The sequence below is a fragment of the Polyergus mexicanus genome, unplaced genomic scaffold (genome assembly GCF_030449975.1).
Source record: "Polyergus mexicanus isolate NDT 795.1 unplaced genomic scaffold, iyPolMexi1.0 SCAF_12, whole genome shotgun sequence".
In the NCBI taxonomy this organism is placed as follows: domain Eukaryota; kingdom Metazoa; phylum Arthropoda; class Insecta; order Hymenoptera; family Formicidae; genus Polyergus; species Polyergus mexicanus.
The window spans coordinates 1,111,127-1,129,282 of NW_027223332.1; the positions used below are offsets into that span (position 1 = coordinate 1,111,127).

The 18,156-nt window shown below is 33.2% G+C and overlaps 2 protein-coding genes across 10 annotated transcripts in view; both read right to left on the bottom strand.

The window, feature by feature from the left end:
- Window positions 1-1,435: 1,435 nt before the first annotated feature.
- On the bottom strand, window positions 1,436-6,033 carry LOC138938222 (vasoactive intestinal polypeptide receptor 2). The gene is made up of 10 exons (XM_070305052.1): window positions 5,897-6,033; window positions 5,004-5,080; window positions 4,227-4,579; window positions 3,200-3,294; window positions 2,924-3,089; window positions 2,435-2,591; window positions 2,220-2,350; window positions 2,056-2,147; window positions 1,754-1,892; window positions 1,436-1,675 (listed from the first exon to the last, which is right to left on the bottom strand). Exons 2-10 carry the CDS (start codon window positions 5,071-5,073, stop codon window positions 1,436-1,438), a joined length of 1,443 nt encoding a protein of 480 aa, XP_070161153.1. The 5' UTR covers window positions 5,074-5,080; window positions 5,897-6,033.
- A 2,008-nt stretch (window positions 6,034-8,041) lies between these two features.
- The window catches only part of Fdl (fused lobes), a 36,534-nt gene continuing 26,419 nt past the window's right edge, over window positions 8,042-18,156 (bottom strand). For 7 of the 9 annotated variants that reach the window (XM_070305187.1, XM_070305186.1, XM_070305190.1 and 4 more), the window contains 6 exons: window positions 15,367-15,510; window positions 14,753-14,854; window positions 11,748-12,010; window positions 11,063-11,674; window positions 10,176-10,905; window positions 8,042-10,109 (listed from right to left, as the gene is read on the bottom strand). In XM_070305187.1, the coding sequence (XP_070161288.1) occupies window positions 9,962-10,109; window positions 10,176-10,905; window positions 11,063-11,674; window positions 11,748-12,010; window positions 14,753-14,854; window positions 15,367-15,500 (1,989 nt within the window). In that variant the 5' untranslated portion in view covers window positions 15,501-15,510 and the 3' untranslated portion in view covers window positions 8,042-9,961. The remainder of the gene's footprint in view (window positions 10,110-10,175; window positions 10,906-11,062; window positions 11,675-11,747; window positions 12,011-14,752; window positions 14,855-15,366; window positions 15,511-18,156) is intronic. The other 2 variants (XM_070305184.1, XM_070305192.1) reach the window with 2 other exon arrangements.

Sequence of the window (18,156 nt, forward strand, 5' to 3'; positions counted from 1 at the left end):
ATCTCTTAGGGAAAAACCGAACGAACTTTCCGTTCAACCCAATAATTCGTTGCATAGTTTTTCGAATAACCGTCATTAGTCGAAAAAAACACTTTTCGGTACATTTGAAATTGGTTATTAATTGGTTTATTTCAAAACCTATGGAGTGAACTACAATCATTTTGATCTCATTTGAAAGATAATTTAACACCGAACAAAATGACCTATATACATGGGTCCACGAATGCTTCCTTAAAAAGTTAGCGCCCAAAAACTTTTAAAATCACGATTATTTTCTACATTTTTACAAATATCAAGGAAAGTATGCATCTTCCAACAAAAAGTACCGAGACAAAAGTTGTAGAGAATTAAATTATGTTTCAAATGAGATCAAAGTCATTGGGTTGGTCTTTATCTCTTAGTAAAAAATGAAACGAACTTTCCGTTCAACCCAATATATATATATATATACATATATATATATATATATATATATATATATATATATATATATATTTATTACATTAATATTTTTAAATAAAATGGAAGCAAAGGAGACATTACTCGAGAGAATACAGAGAAAAAGGAGCTCCAAAATATTTTTGTACCCTCCTCGGAATATCTTGATACGTGACATAAAAAATCGATTTTTGAGAAACAGAAGTTTATTCTATATTTTCCTATAGTTTTAATCTTTTATTTTTTATAGAATTTTAACCATTAGCAGCATTAATTAATTCTTTCACATTCATATGTTCGCCCGATAATAGTAATAATACTTTCAGGTTTTCACAAAATATTATACAAAAAAATCAAAATATCTCTTGCAATATTGGTTAGAGTGTAAAAGTTAAGAGTAAAAGTTAAAAGTTTCTTTTATATTTCGTGGGGTGCTATACAGGACTCTAATTAAAAAGCCGGAAGTGCGAAAAATGTGCTTATCCTAATATTTGGATGTGTTTTTATACGACATACGAAAAAAACGGAGATCTATCCTATTATAATTATTGTATTTTCCTATATTTTTAAATGCGTTCTTTCGAATCAAAAAACATGGAATTAATTAATTATTAATCAATTAATTTTTCGCACACACACACACACACACACACACGCACACACTTACCCTTTTTTCAAAATTAATTAAATCAAAATTATACATACATACTTAAATATTTGAACTGTCAAATATGCGATTTAGCCATGACAAGTTTTTATTGATATAAAATAATGCACGTGCACAGTGCAGTATCGAGATAAGCAATTAGCATTGCGGAAAAGAAGCAACAATACTTGCGAATATCGATTTAACATGTTTTTTGTAAGAGTGGATTTTCAGTTGCTATATAGTTTTTTATTATAATGTCTATATATTTGTAAATATTTTTTATATAAGTAGATTATATATAAATTTTACATAAAATTTTATTTAACATTGAGACACAGCTGATAAAATCTACTTAACATCTTTAATCGATAGTTTTTTCATTATTATACTCGCGAAATTGGTGCTGTCATCCCCTTCTGATCGATGCTGCTTTCGATTGATTCCGTCCTTCAAATTTTTCGGTAATTCTCGATGCCCAGATATAAAGGAATCGACTTCCTTCTTTGATCGTCGAACCCTCCATGCTCGTCGCATTTCCGCTCTGACTTCGCCATTTAGCAAACAATACAATAAAGCCACGAAAGCACCCTGGAATAGTAGATACTACGAGTGTACATGTGAATTATGTAACAAAATAAATTCTTTCGCATTACGATGAATAGATACCTGAAAGGATGCAAATAGCTGGTCGCAAAAAAGCCAAATGAGTTCGATCCTATAATCTTTATGGTAAGATAATCCAAGGAAGAAAGTATAGTGTATTCCGAAGAGTGGTACCAGAACCATAGTCGATTTTGCCCATCTCCTATATTAAAAATGAAGGAATATGTCTAATAATACTGAAGAAATATACATATATTTCTTCAATTACATTGTTTACACTATTAAAAAAAAACTATTATTGTAAAAGTTTTTATGGCAATATATCGCGTGTTATAGAAAAATTAATCAAAATTAATATAACTAACTTGTATTTCATTTTTTTTCGTTGCAAATGCACTGATGTCCTCAGTTTTACAAGCAGGACACGCACGATGTTGAGAAACAACAGAAAATTGAACTAAACAAGGAAAATGACATATATAATTTTAAATATTTATACAATTCAAATCGAGATATCCTTAAATCCTACCAAAATAGATATAATAATTGGTATTCTTATGACAAGGAACAATAAAGGATTTTCATGCGTGGTCCAGCAGAGAGTGTCTTCGATAGTTGCGCGTATTATAATCCATGGCACTACTACCAAGATGGGAAGGCCTATTTAAGAAAATTAAATTTGAATGAAGGTACGATATGATAGAATTCTAAAGATTTCGTAATCTTGAACAAAATCTTGCTTACCCCAGCCTAACAGAATATACAGAGCTATTGTATTGGTGTCCGCGCATAGCGCCTTGAAAACTAGATTATGTAGATATAACCCTTCCATCAAGATCCATGAGTAATTTGCCACGATAAAATATTGCCACAGACTCGTGATAGCCTTACAGATCCACATCTTGCAATATTGATTAATAAAAATTAGAATTATCAGCAACAGAGTTTGGAAATGATAAAAGCAAAAGAATGGACAAATAATTTAAAGTATACAGCTCATAATTTAATCTTTATACAGAAAGAAATATTTTGATGTAAATTTGCAATTGATATAATTATAGTCTCATCTTATTGTTAATTTATAAACTCATTGGAGACTATTAAATATAAACGCGTAAAATGTTAATATAAAAAATCAATTATATAATTGGGAAAAAATAATTATATTATTATCGGGATATTGACAGTTAATCTTTATTATTGGGATAATAATAATTAATTAATGTCTTTTACACTGCGTTCGTTGATAAAAGCACTGTTTCCGTCGACAAAGACGACATTCCAAGCCATTCCAATTCCTTCAATAAAAATCCAATCCTTCAGAAGTGCCATGAAAGCTCTCATGATAAAGGACACAAATAGATGCATGTGCAATCTATTTCTGGGATTCCTGAGTTTCCTATGCAACGGGGTAAACGTGTTAAGAACGAATGAATTACGCGAATTCTCAATAAAATTGAAAAGGGGATGATATGTGCGCGTTTATCTACGTGAAAAAGCCGCACTCACCTAAGTAAGGAGAAGACCACCATAGCGACGATTAAAGTAGTAAACGAAGTGCCATATCCAATTTGCGATACTGTTCTGATAATCGGTAACCATTTCTATCAGAAGCATGTAACAATGATAATACTGTAATGTACGTTGCGTACAAATAGATAAATTTTATTTTAAATCTATTACGTTTTATTTTTACTATTAAAGAAAGAGAATAGTAATATCATTTGATATACACTTGTGTTTATGTTATAATAATAGAATGCAATATTAATTCTATCGTCATAATTAATTATGTACGTATATATGAACATTATATAAGTACATTTTTTTATATGTTGAAGATATGAAAATATTACAGAGAATGTACATCTTCGTAAATAATATTTATGTTCATTATGGCAATTATTATTATTAAATAGATGTACATTGCTAGCCATTAAAACTGCAATACTATATATCTATACATATAGAATTGCAATTTTTTCATGACCAATATAATTCGGGTAGGTTTTTGTCTCATATCTAATAAATTATGAAATTATCTTTAATTAATGTACAAAGAGCAATTTAAATATAAACCGAATTTTTTCCAAAACTTTTTATTTGTTCAAAATACTTGCAATACCCAAGTCATTTTTCTACATAGTTTCCACTAACATCTATAAGCACTTTTGCCACCGAATTGGCAGTTTTATATTTCCGTGTCATAAAAAGTAATCGATAATAATAAAGAGATGGAAGAAATTCGTGTGCAATCGGCTTCGGATACATCCTACTATTTTTTATGATACGGAAATAAGAAAACTGCCAATCTGGTGGCAAAAAATGCTTAGATGTTAGTAGAAAAATGACTTTGGTATGCATTAGAAATATTTTGATCGAATAAAGTTTTGTAAAAAATTCGGTTTATATTTGACTTATACATGTAAAATTCATCTTCGTTAATTCGAAGCGACTTATTAAATCGTGAAATTAACGAATGACCGCACGCAGGATAATAAGAGAATGTAAAAGGGAAAAGACGAATAAAACTTACATTCAGTAACGTATACTCCGCCGTATCATTGTACCATCGTGGATAATTCAGCTTCTCAGCAGCATTGATCATGTAACGCGTTGTATTCAGCCCACACAGACTATAATTGCTCCAAAACATGCCGTCCGAGTTCTGATACCACTCGCCGTTTGCCAGACAGATCTTGCTGGCAACCGCCAGTGCTCTCAGATTCTCACTCGCCAGATCGGTGTATCCCATAATGGAGGCAGGTGGACAGGGTAGGGTCGCTGTGCCCGGTGCATCGATGGGCGACCAGCAGAGCAGATCATCGAAAGTCGCCGGACATTGATGAATATCTGTTCCATTGCCCTCGTTAATGGTGATATTCTTTTCTGCAAAATTATGATTCTTTTTTCAACAATTCTTATCGCTGATATTGTTGCTGGATGAGCCGATCCCGGCGGCGGCATCCGACATCATACCGTCAAATATTGACATATCTATTTTGTGAATATTCTTGATATAATTGTAATAATGATTGATGGTATGATAATAATGATTGTTTAATGTTATTAATCTGAAAAAAATTCCATGCTATAATCGAGTGGACTATATATATATATATACATATAATCAATTATCTGTCATTTTTAATTAAAGTTTTTTTTTGTATGTGATTTGAAGAAATTTCTTAAACTATAAAAAAGTTGAGAAATTTTTATCTAGTAAATATGTACGAGAGAGCATTTGTTTCAACAAATACGTATCTTAATTTTATTAAACAATTGTCCACCCAGAATATAAAGTCAAGCTTACCTTCTTTAAGAAACTGCTCGCATTTGGATTTCTGATCGTTTAAAAACCGTTCCACCTCAGCATCGCCCATTCTAACGCTAAACAAGCAACACGAATAAATCTGTTATTTAGATGTTGCTTCTGATTCTATGAGTCCGACAAAATTTTTTCTCTATCTCTCTCTCTGTTTCTTCCGCCATTCATTTCATTTATAATACAAAGAACTATAATAATCTATGCATCGCGATTACAAAAAATATGATACATCGTATTAATCCTTTACGTTATTATTTAAATCAAAGCATTATTATTTAAATTAAAGTCACCCGCATATATTATATGATAATAACACATGACGCTACAATCGATTAGACTAATTGTGTAAGCGTAAATAAAATATAAAATCCTTCCCCAAACATATCCGATTTTTATCATTCCATCATTATTCTTAATTTAGCACTTTTTTTATAATGTAATAAATTTTATTTGCCTGTTACTAGAATTTTTGATGCCGTTTATATAAAATGATTGAAAAAAAATATTTCACTAACCGAACAATAGCGACAAGTTTTTACCGTCTCGATATTATCGAGAAAAAGGCAAATAAGATGCATAAATATGAAACCCATTATTTTATATAAAATTATCGTAAATAATAAATAATAAAATTATTCTTTCTGTATTCTTGTACTATTATCGGTAAAACGTAATTTCTTTACCGTAATTTCTTTACGTATTAGTGTGTGTATCTCTCCAAATAATACCAAACCATTCTTCACTTCCTTTGCGCTATGTCTGACAATAAACCATTAATCTCTTTATCATCGTGATTTATGCAACATATATTTCGCTTTATCTTGCCTGCAATTTTATTTTATTACGATCGTAATAATCTTTTTGTCGGGACTACTTACGATAACAGCTACGCTGTTGCTTTTCTTCAGAATATACACCTTCGTATTCACGCGATCGCGGATCTTCTGAAACTTTGGCAAGAGAAAAGACGCCGTAAAAATCGGGCGGCTGCGCATTGTACGATTACACAAGCACATGTATGATATTTTCCTCCCCTTCCGAACCTTTCTTTTGTAATGACGTAGGAGGCGAACTTGAGTAGATATACATATAGGGCGAATCAATCGTCTGCCGAGCAAATATGTCTGATTACACATGAGTAAAAAATTTGTAATTTTTAATTGCGATTGTATTGTGAAATTTATAAATTTAGTATTTAACTCTTTGCTCTATTTAAAAGATACTTGCAATAAATTATATTTTAAGTAATATATTTAAATAATATATAAATAAAAAAAATATTTGATTGAATTTAGTAAATAAAAATGGCGTGTATTACATTGAGCAAGTGTAACTTTATCTTAATAAATTTACGTAATTAATAAACAGTCGATATGAAATCAGTGGTAGAACAATAATTACAATTTTTCGATAAATTGATTGAAAGATAAAAAGAATTTATTATGTATTAATGATTTATGACATCAAAACTTATTTGAATTAATCAAAGAAAACGTATTATACATGTTGAATGAAATCTTAACAACTGAATTTATCGCATTATCAAACTTTTTTTATTATTACAATGAATACATTTTTACAATGCAACAAATATTTACAAAATTTCTATTTTTAATGTATTTTTCATCATTTTTATAACGCATATCTTCGCTCGATTTTTTTCGCTTATGATGAATATCCATCATGCTATCAGTATAATGTTTTTGTGAGAATGCAAACAAATCACTTACTTGGTAAATATAATCCATCAATGACCAATTTCTGAAAGATCTCTTCGATTGTAGTCGTCGTCAATATTGGCTCAAAGGCTAAAGTTGACGGTTTGAATTTCTAATCGTATTACCTGATTTTGTCCTCATTTCCGCATAAACTACATAAAATAGAAGTAATATCTTGAATAGAATGTCACAAGATATAATTTTCAAAAATATACCATTCGATCAATATTAATTATTTTTAGCTAATATAAAAGAAAATTTATTAATAAATATTAATTTTAATTTTATGATTAAATTACACATACAAAATACTAAAAATACTACATTCTTACAAATTTTTGTTGGAAAAAATGAAAAGATTATGTATGTGTGACCAGATCAATGACAATGTCAAAACAGTGCATCTTTGACGCGTCTGCGTATCGAACGATCGATGCGTCTACAATTGACGACATATCAAATGTATTTCAATTTTTCTCTTGAGAGAGAGACGCGTATTTTTTCATAAAATATTTTATTATATTTAAAAAAATTTTATGAATATATATTTAAAAAAATATTTCTTTTTTTTCTAAGACTTTTTCTTCATGACGTCTATATATTGCTCGTCGTGCGACAAGATTTAACATATATTATAGCGTATGTTCAATAAGGAAATGGGACAATATTCATGGAAAATAAAGCGAATAACGTGTGATGTATTCAAAATTCATTTTATGTTAAATCCGTGTAGATGACACGTCATAACAGAGTATATCTTTCTAGGATCAGTTCGGAGAACACACACACACACGCGCGCGCGCGCACACACACATAAAACTGTGTCTTATTTACATACATTCATCGTTGCGGACCGAAGAGTCGCATAACGTAAGTATACGAACCGTAAATATCACCGTTCTAATCGCCATAAATTTTTTATTGTTTACAAGATCGTGGAACATTTTCGTTACACACATAACGTTTCCCCATATCTATCGAACTCTGTTTCGTTCACTGCGATTAAAACGAACACGACATAAGAAATAACCGGAGGAATAATTCGCGTGCATATAACTGCAATTTTAAAGATTCTCAATGTCTATGTTATTCATCTTACAGTATGATGTCATAAAGATATTACGAATAAAATAATATAATAAAATAATGATACATATATGCATATTATGTATAAAATATATAATATTATAATATAATATATAATATAATATATAATAAATATTATATATTTAAGTATATATATATATATATATATATATATATATATATATATATATATAATATATGAATTATATATTAAATATAACATAGTACAAGCCACAATATCATTCAAAAAAATAAGTGCTGATTTATTAAACGAAAAACTTCAATCATACGTTTTACTAATTATTTATGTATATATTTTTTCACATAAGGCATCACAATCGAGGATGATTAACATAGACATTCAATACCTTTAATGTTATTGGAATTGCATATATTATATCTGCAAAAGCGCAAGAGAATTAACTCCTCTTACAGCCATCGATATCAGTAAGTACAGATATCCCATCGTCTCTTTTTCTAAATTTGCATTACATTATTACTTTATACCCTCATCGTTCCTCGTGAACGTCTTTTTGTCTACTTACTTGTCTAAATATCTATCTATCGATTTACCTAATTGCCTAACTATCATTCATCTATCTACATATCTATCTAAATAATATACGTTGCTCCCTACGTCGTTACAAAGTATTTACAAATTTTCGCGGATCGCTCGTGTTTCCTTAATTCATAGGCCGTGTTATACGCAATCTGTAACACAGATCAACCATAAATAGATACACACACATACATTCTCTTTCTCTCTTTCTTTCTTTCAACATCCATATCATGGTGTCAGCCTGACGATGGTGTGCTTTCTTCGTTATTTATTACTTATACTTTCAATAATATAATTTCGATTTAGAAATTACACAATATAAAATTTCTTTCTGCCGTTGTAGCGTCAAGGCTATCGTGTAATCGTGATAGTATTTCATCATCGGTATCTTAGATTTGTAAACCTCGAGAAATAACGCGACGATAAGCTTCTTGCGCGTTGATAACGCATATGAGGCAACGATGCACCGTCTTAGTCTATTAGATATCATTCGCTGGTTCAAGGACGCTCTCTTCGCTCTAATTGATTAACGAAACGGTATTTTGTAATTTCTCGATATTAGAACACAGCGCGCAATTATCTCAATTTGTCTTAATTACGCATTATCGTGGAGTATAATATGATTAAATGATTAATATTTTATAGCAAAGTATCATTCAGAATTCTAATTTCATCAAATCGATACTGGGAAAAAATAAAATATACGATACTGGAAAATAATTATTGTGTTGTCTAATCTTAAAAAAAGAGTATAAAAAATGTTTATATTTAAAAAAAATGAAAAAAAATAAACTCAAGAACAATAATGAATAATTTCATAATATATTTTTGTTAATTTCGTGATTTATAAACGATATATATTTCTTCCCGATCAATCTTATTCAATCAAATAACAAAATATTGTTTAGACACCGAGAGAAACTAACAGATCTGCGATATTTACGTTCAATACACAATTTAAACTTGAATACTGTAATAATCAATAATCGCGAAAGCATTTCATCGAAACAATTTTTATGTCTTTGATTGCTATTTTTGTTAAGCAGACGCTTATAAAACTAACTAACTAACTCACCAAAGCACTTTTCAAAAGAAGTTCAATTGCCCTACATTATAAACCATATATTCAAATTAATACATGTTGATTTAAATTCACAATTTGTTAACAACTATTGGCGCTTGCGTAATTTCATAGCTTCAGCATATCTGCGCGTACATTACACACTCAGAGAGTGCATAAATGATATTTTTTTGACTCATTATTTGATATCAATATTGTTCAACAAACGCCTCAAATTTTTTCAACTTTTGCCGCGTCTCACAAATGGTGAAAACTCAGCATCAAATAATTTATCGAGCAGGAACGATTGTCAAGTTTGTCGACGAGCCCGTTATCGAGAAATCCTGTGAATCACGAATACGCGATGTAATTGCGCGTCAGACGAAATCGATTTCGACAAGGCTTGCGGTAGACATCGTCTTTTCTTAAGATGTCCCGTTTTTATACGATTATCAGTACTGCAGGTACAGCACTCGCGGGACGACTGATCGATAGTTCGTGAATTTCTAACGATCAGAGGTCAGAGACATTTGCCGGGGTTCTGGGAACACCAATACGGCCACATAGACTCTGTCTTGATGCCTCTGCTGTTCAGAACTTCGATGTGCGTGGCCAATCTAGTGTAAACGTTTTCATCCGTGGAGTAACTATTCGTCGGCAAGTCACTCCTGAAAAAGATTTTTCTCATGAAGATATTCTTTAAAAATAGCATTTTTCTACGTAATATTATTTACCATAATCGTTCAGCAAACGCCGATGCCCTGGGCCATAGTCGAGGTCCCAAGGATGATTGTCCGGTTTGTTCGTTCCAAATCGCCGCTTCGCCACCGAGTACCAGAGGCAGTTGCTGCGGCGGGTAGTCCCTCCACGGACGATGATTATAGACAGTTTGCCAGGTACGATATTCGCCGCACGCAGCTTCACCGCTTTCCCGCCACCTGCCGAAGCCGCAGTCCAGATACCACGCGTCCACATGCGACAGAATCACGCGGAAGCCGTCTTCCAGCAGGTCCGGTGTTTCCGGCCAGTTGCTGCCGCCCCAGGATTGGATGACATGGATTTTCGGGTCGAAGTACATCATGATGTACGGTCTCTTGGTCAACGGCGAGCTCCATAGAATCACTGCCTTCGGCACCTTATCGTGATTCGCCCGGATCAGTCGTTGCAGCATCTTCGCCTCGAATTCCGCCCAAAGCGCGTGATGATCCGTCATATTCTGCGCCTGCATTGCTAAGGTAATGTTGCCGTATTGCGCCCAACATTCGAGATTTACCTCGTCGCCACCGAGATGCACTAGGTCGCGCACCTCGGTGAGATCTAACAGCTCCCGGTACAGGCCCTCGAGTATCCGATACGAGTGCTCGTTTATAGGATTCAACTGGCCACAGTTCGGCTCGCCACAATATGATGACCACGGCTGCTGATCTACGCATAATGCTAACTCGCCGAAACCATGTTCCGCACCTGACATCATACATAAAAATATTATTATAGTCAACAAAAATTAGTACTAAAGAAATGTAAAAATTCTAACAATTTTAAATCTCATAAAATTATATTAATATTCTTTCTCTTTCTGTTTTTATATTTAGAAAGATTTAAGATTTTTTACTGAACTTACCCCATTGCCACCCGGCGCCGGCATGAGCCGGGGAATCGATTTCGACGACGATTCTAACGCCGCGTATCCTCGCGTAATCGGTCAGATCCTTCACGTCATCGGGTGTGTAAATGTGATCGCCGCTGTAGGCGCCCCATCTCGCCATCTCCGGAAATTGCGCCGAATCGAAGGGAAAACTCTGAGAATCGGTGAGATGCCAATGAAAAGTATTGAGCTTCGTAGCCGCCATGCCGTCGATCACTCTCTTGAGCTCCTCGATAGGAAAGAATTGCCTGCCGGTGTCGACTAGGAGGCCGCGATAAGGGAATGTGGGTTTGTCCTCGATAAAGGCTCGTGCGAGAACGCGAAGAGCACCCTGCTTGCCGGCGGCCTCGTCCCACCAGATCAATTGACTGAGAGTCTCGAGGCCGTGTCGCACTCCGAAATAACTTTTTCCCGTGATCCTTGCCTCCAAGATCTTTCCTTTCGATGCGAGTTCCAGCTTATACGACTCGTCGGTGTCCAGAGATAGAGTGGTACCCCGCGCATTACCGGCGCTCAGGTATATGGTAAAGGTGTCGATACCGGATCGACTTTTGGCATTCAACACCTTGATCAGACTTCTGATGTTCCCTGCCATTAAATAAACGTCTTTGAGATGTTCCAAGACACGCTTCTCTCCCGTCCCAGGTTTATCAACACTCACCGATGAAAACATCCTTTGCATTCTCCAGCAGATCCTTCGTCTCCTGGTCGCTCGTATTGACAGTGACGAATTCGATTTGCTGAAGATGCAGGATGATACTGTCATCACCGAGGATAATATTTCCATTCGGTCTGGGCCACAACAGACGAGTGTTCCCTCCACAATGCGCGGTGCAGGTCGCCAAGGACGTCCTCGATGATCTTACTGCTCGCCTCTCGCATCGATTTGCCACACACGCCCAGGACCATGGACTTTGAAACGTCCTACGATTATAAAAATCGAATTTGTAAGTCGGTTCAGTTTACTTGTAATATTTTACGTGATATAATGTATGTATACAGGAATACTTGGTAATCTGTCTGGCGGAAAAAAAAAAAATTGATTGATTTACATAAAAAATCAATTAATTTTTCTCTAGAAAAAAATTAATCGTTTTTGTAAATTACTTCTCTAAATTTTATTCATTTGTCTGTTTCTCGCATCACGGATCACCAAGTACTGTAGTTATTTACTATAGTCCTTTTTTAAATTATCCAGAGTTTGCGATAAACATTTAGTTCGTAATCTACGCAGGAAGAGTTAAAAATGATAGATACATTCAAGAAGAAACAATGCGCGGTAAAAAGTGTTATTTCCAAGCTCTATTTTGCAAGGTTAAGATACGATTAAATAATTTAGTTTATCGCGTTTTTATAAACAGGATATTATTATTTATGTATAATAATCATTGTACTCAACTGTATTTCACATTTAATAATTAAGCCGTTGCCTCAACAGCAATGATAATAAACAATATTTAAATACATAAAATAAACACTAAATGCAAAGAAAAACATTAAATTACAAAACTAATATTAAAGCTTAAGAGCATTATAAACAAATAATTAAGGTAAAAAATTACAAATTATAAAATTACAAAATTACGTAGTATACATTTGTTTGTTCTTATTTTAATTAAAAAAATGTTTTTAGAAATAATTATTTAAATATTCAATAATAAATTAAAATGAGCATTATTTTATTATTAAATTACGTGTCGTTTAATACTATGTTAATCAAACAATTTCCTGAGTCGAAATTGAAAAGAAAGTGGATCTTAACAATTTTCTCATTTTGGTAAAAAATTAAAATCATATTTATCTTTCGCGATTCATTTTCTATTCTTGGCCAAACTGATGATACCGTAACTCTAAGAAAAGCTACTCATTGTAATGATAAGACGAATAAGAGTACAAAAAGTGATATCGTCGGGATTGTTCGAATTAGACGCTCACGAGAAGCAAAAGAGCAAGAGAGAAACGACGTTCGCTGAACGAAGCGCAGAAAAATAGTTGGCTGATCATGAACGGAAAAACGTCTGCCCAAAGTTACGAAAAAATGAACGAAAGCACCGTTATAGATAGCGATATAGAAAACGAATGTTTCAATGAAACTTCAAAAAAAAAAAAATTGCCAATAAAGCAACGATAATTTTGATAAAGCCTTAAACTAATTATACAGAATTTTTAATACATACTTGCCAATGAAATTTAACAATGAAAAGTTTGCACACCAATAACCGCGCCTTGGCTCTTATTTGCTAGTTTTCCCGCTTATTGTTAGTACATTGTTGGAAAATTTGGCTTAAATTTAACATATATCGCATATCCCAAAAGGTCCATACAAATTTTTAATACTACGTTAATATTTCAATACAATATGAATATACAAACTTCATAGTAATTCGAAATAAATTTTGTGTAAAATCAACATATTTTTAATGATAAAATTAATTTGAAAAAATGCTTTTATTGTAAACTTTAACAAATAAATCCAGTCACTAATAATATGGAACATCTATCGTAAAATTAAAAATATGTGCACATTGTATTATTTGTACCATATACTTTTTTTCAGTTGTTCTAATAATTTAACATTCGAGTTCAAGTAATACAAAAATAATATATTAAAAATTTTATAATAATATGTTAAAATGTTTTAATAAGAAAACACAAATTTTCCAACAGTGTATTGTTAGTACTCTAAGCCTATATTGCTGTTATTATCGAAAAATTTTTCTCTTCTTCGCGATCTTTAAAATTTGTAGCTAAGCCTACGGTATGTCTCCGAAAGTAAAAGCAAGTCGTTTTCAGAATTAAAGCTGGGAAAGTCGGGTTCGCGAAGCGGGTCGGGACAGATGCAACACAGCGCGCAAACAATATAATCCACGGAATACGGAAAACAATGGTGCACAACAATAGCGTACGCTTAGTATGATGGACGTGTTCGGGCAAGTGGATTAAACGGATGAATGTCAGAAGATGTTGCAAGAGAGGGTGAGAAGAGCAAGATTAGGGAATACACGAGAGTTTCCACGCGAAAATTCAAGACAGTCGGCAATTTGTTCACGAGACGATCGACGTGTTGTAGGTCGTACCCAGGTAGAGTCTTAATTGGAAGAACGATGTCTGATTGGTATCATACAGCACGTGACTGGTTTCGAAAAAAGGAAAAAGAATATAACGAAATTATAACTCGGATATAATAAATTTAACTTTTTAAAAATATATGTAGATGAATAATATATTTCGATATTTACCATATACATACAGTTGTATTAAGAGACTTATATAACATATATAAGACAAACAGAGAAAGAGACAGAATATTATTAATGTGTTATCTTGCAAAACTTGAAAAATTTATATTTTTTTCGTAAAAGATAAATGTTCTTTTTTTTCTATAAAATTTTAAATTTAAATGTCCTTACTTTCTTAAAAATAAAAATATTTTATTTTTATTTTTAGTAACAGCTTAAACTCAAGCATATACGTATAATCATTCAATCTATTGTAATGTGATAAAAATAAAGCTCAAGATAAAATATTTTTTTTCCAAACCAGACACGTATCCAAACAGACCAATCGAGGCAGAAGCGGAGATGAATTCGAGCTTAAGGTATCAGAAATACATGGTACAATTCGTCTAGCTTAAAATTCCATCCCCAATCAGGAACTGTCCGTTACCTAGGCTCTTCCAGATACTCGTAAAGCCGTTCCTCAGGTCCGATGGTGGTTTCATTACCCACCAGGTAATTAACCAAACCGCGTTGCCAGTCCTCTAGTCTTCTTCGATGCGCGTTGTGATGCGAGAGAGAGAGAGAGGGAGAGGGAGTGTACGAAATAAATTCAAAATAAAAAAACATGCAATGTAAGAAAATAATCAAAAGACACTGGGTTAATACATATCGCGGCAAATAAATCTGGTCACGCGTTAGTAGAAATTAAAGAAACACTAAAATTGAAAAGAAAAAATGCATCTTTTGCGTTTCACACATAGATTTTACTTATAAATCGGAAATTTTTTCAATTTTTTTTTTCTCTAAGTTTTGATACTTCTTTTCATAAAAAAATAATATACTTATTAAAAAGTCAGTATACATGAAAGCACGAGATAGCGGTGCCCAAAAAAAAGCCGCTCACTTTCCTACATATGGGCAAATGCGCCACAACACGGCTTATTTTAGATATAATTACTCATTCTCGGTGAAACGTCAATTATTATAATTTTTTTATCCATCAAACCACCTGTTTGAAGGAGAATAAATGAAATAAATTGCAATCTATCGGAAATTACTCACCGACGAGTCGCAAACGGCTGTAGCGATGCGAGCGGTGGAGCATGAGCGTACATGGCGATTAGCAAGACTCCGGTCATCAGGACGAGAAAGAGGAGAACCCTCCTCATCCATCCGCTGGGCATGCTACCCACCATTCTGGCGAGTCTGCAAATAAGGAAAACGGGAAAAATTGCGGTAGCGGTTGCTAAAACTCGCGGATCGAACAATCGCGTTAGATTGAGGCGAATCTGTCGTTTCACCGCAAACGAGGCAACGATAACGATCTATCTCTCACGTCTAAATCGTTTATCGTTTCCCTATGATCAGATTCTTGGTAAACTGGCGAGTTAGGTCGCGAAAGAAATTCCCACTTTCATCGGCGATAAACATATGATTATACAACTTATATATACTATATTTCTAAATATCTATAGTTCCAAGTATAAGTCTCACGCATTGAGGCGATTTAAATTATATAAAAAATATTTGAAATAATCGGTTACGCTAAATGCTAATAAAAAATGAGAATAAATGTGAAAAAAGCTTGCATTTTTATCGCCGATAAAAGCGCGAATTTCTTTCGCATTTATTCTCATTTTTGATTAACATTTAACATAACCGATTATTTAATATATTTTTTATATGATTTATATCTCGCTCTTAATGTGTGAGAAAGAGATGAGCATATACTTAGAACTATAGATATTTAGAAATATACTGTAAGTTATATAATCATATTTTCTCTATTTTCATTTCAATTTAGTGATGGATGTAATCGTATTTAATGATCATTAATTAGTACCGAATCGAATATTACACGCAAACCGTAGATGCGCATTCTTATTTCCGGTTACATCACGATGTACGCGGTTTAATTTTTTTTTTTTTTTTTTTTTTTTTTTTACATTTCGATATGACACGAAGGCATAATGGCTCACATTTACTAGCGCAACAAGAATATAGATGTGTCATCCTACTGCGGAACGCCCAGATGGTGACACGTGAGAGATAAAACGTGATTTACGTGGAAAGCGTGTCTGCATAAAGACACGGCGCGGTATGTATACCTCGAGATTAGTGACTAGACCCCCGAAAGGAAATGTTTCTCGCGTATTTCCGGTGATTCTTCTGGCGCGGGGGAAAAACGCGTTGTTCTTTTTCATCGGGCCGACACAACGAGAAAGACGGTGGCGAAAGTGTTTCGGACGTAAATGCACGCGCGTAAAAGCGCTCGCTTTCCCGCTTTATGATCCCACGAGAATTTATGGACCTTTGCCAGGCATCGCCTTTCCAATATTATGTTACATTTCCGTCGGAAACCCAGGCAGATTTTCATCCCACGTGATGCGATCCTCGAGACGCATCCGATGTTGCGGCTCCCTTTATCGAATGTAAATACGTTGACGAAATTTGCGTAGATGCAATACTTCGCGGTATTTCCGGTAATCGAATTATATTGCAAATCTCCGCGATTAATAGAGATTTTAATATCGCTAAGAAATAAAAAAAGTTCAAAAAAATTTCACGCTAAAACTACGTAAAATTAAATATCTAATGCGAAATAATAAAAAATATAACAAATAATTAAATAATAGATTAAACATATATCTAATTTAATAAATAAATAATCTATATTTCTTGATAATAGAATCGATTCATTGTTATTATAAACAACAATTAGAAAGGGCAACAAGAAGCAATTAACGGACATGTGTATAACATAAAATCAAGTTCAAAAAATAAAAACCACGCGACAAAATTTAAATAAATTGAAGAACAAAAGACATTATTACATATAAGTTAATAGATCTTGAGAATTATACAGGTAAAAATTAAACTATAAAATGGAAATTAAATTATAAAATAGATTATATTTCTTATGTTATATCATATATTGTTATTATATTATATTATACATATTATATTCTTCTCTTTATTAAAGAAATACGATCTCATTTTTTTTTTCCTCCAAAAGAAGTCACGTTCAATTAGCAACTGCTACATATCTGAGGTGACCGAGTGTTTATTTCGATCTCGCTCTCGTCGCATCGTAAAGAGAAGCAGCGTCGTCGAGTGTTGCTACTTATCGCGATAAATGATGGTGTCTATGGACCACCTGTCGAATTGCACAGAAATACATTTTGGACGAGCCAAGCTTAGCTGGTTCAGTTCTCGAAATATGAAACGCGGGCTAGACGGTACTACGGTTCTGATTACTACATAGACAACACTTGGCACCTCCGGTGCTGGGCCCCGGGGAATAGGCACTTTAGATTTCGATACCGTCGTCCGAAATGAGTCACAATGTTCTACATGCTAATTTATTCCGTCGTAATCATAAGTCTACCGCGTCGAGCATGGCAGTTATAAGAGAAGCGAGGACTGGCTTTAACAATTTTCGTGCACCGTTATTTTTCATTCCGCGTGCATACCTAATGTGTTTTGCATTTAGGCAGCTCTAATGACATTCATGCACGAAGCCAAGACTAAGGCTAAGCGAAATAGAACAGTACAAAACCCGAAAAAAATCGATCGCGGCTAACGGTAGATTAATCGATATCAAATGACCACGAAAAAAATTGATTCAGTAAACTCACGTGGTATGTAAGAGGAAAAGAATGGTCACAGAAAGTTCTAATAAAAAAAAAAAAAATATATATATATATATATGCTATATATTTTTTTATATGTAAATATTTCTAAAATATGTAACCTAGATAGTCGCATAGAACTAATTTTCTTTATCATAAGTAATTAAGCATTGAAGGTTAAAATAAATATAAGATGACAAGCAGAATTTTGAAATGCAGT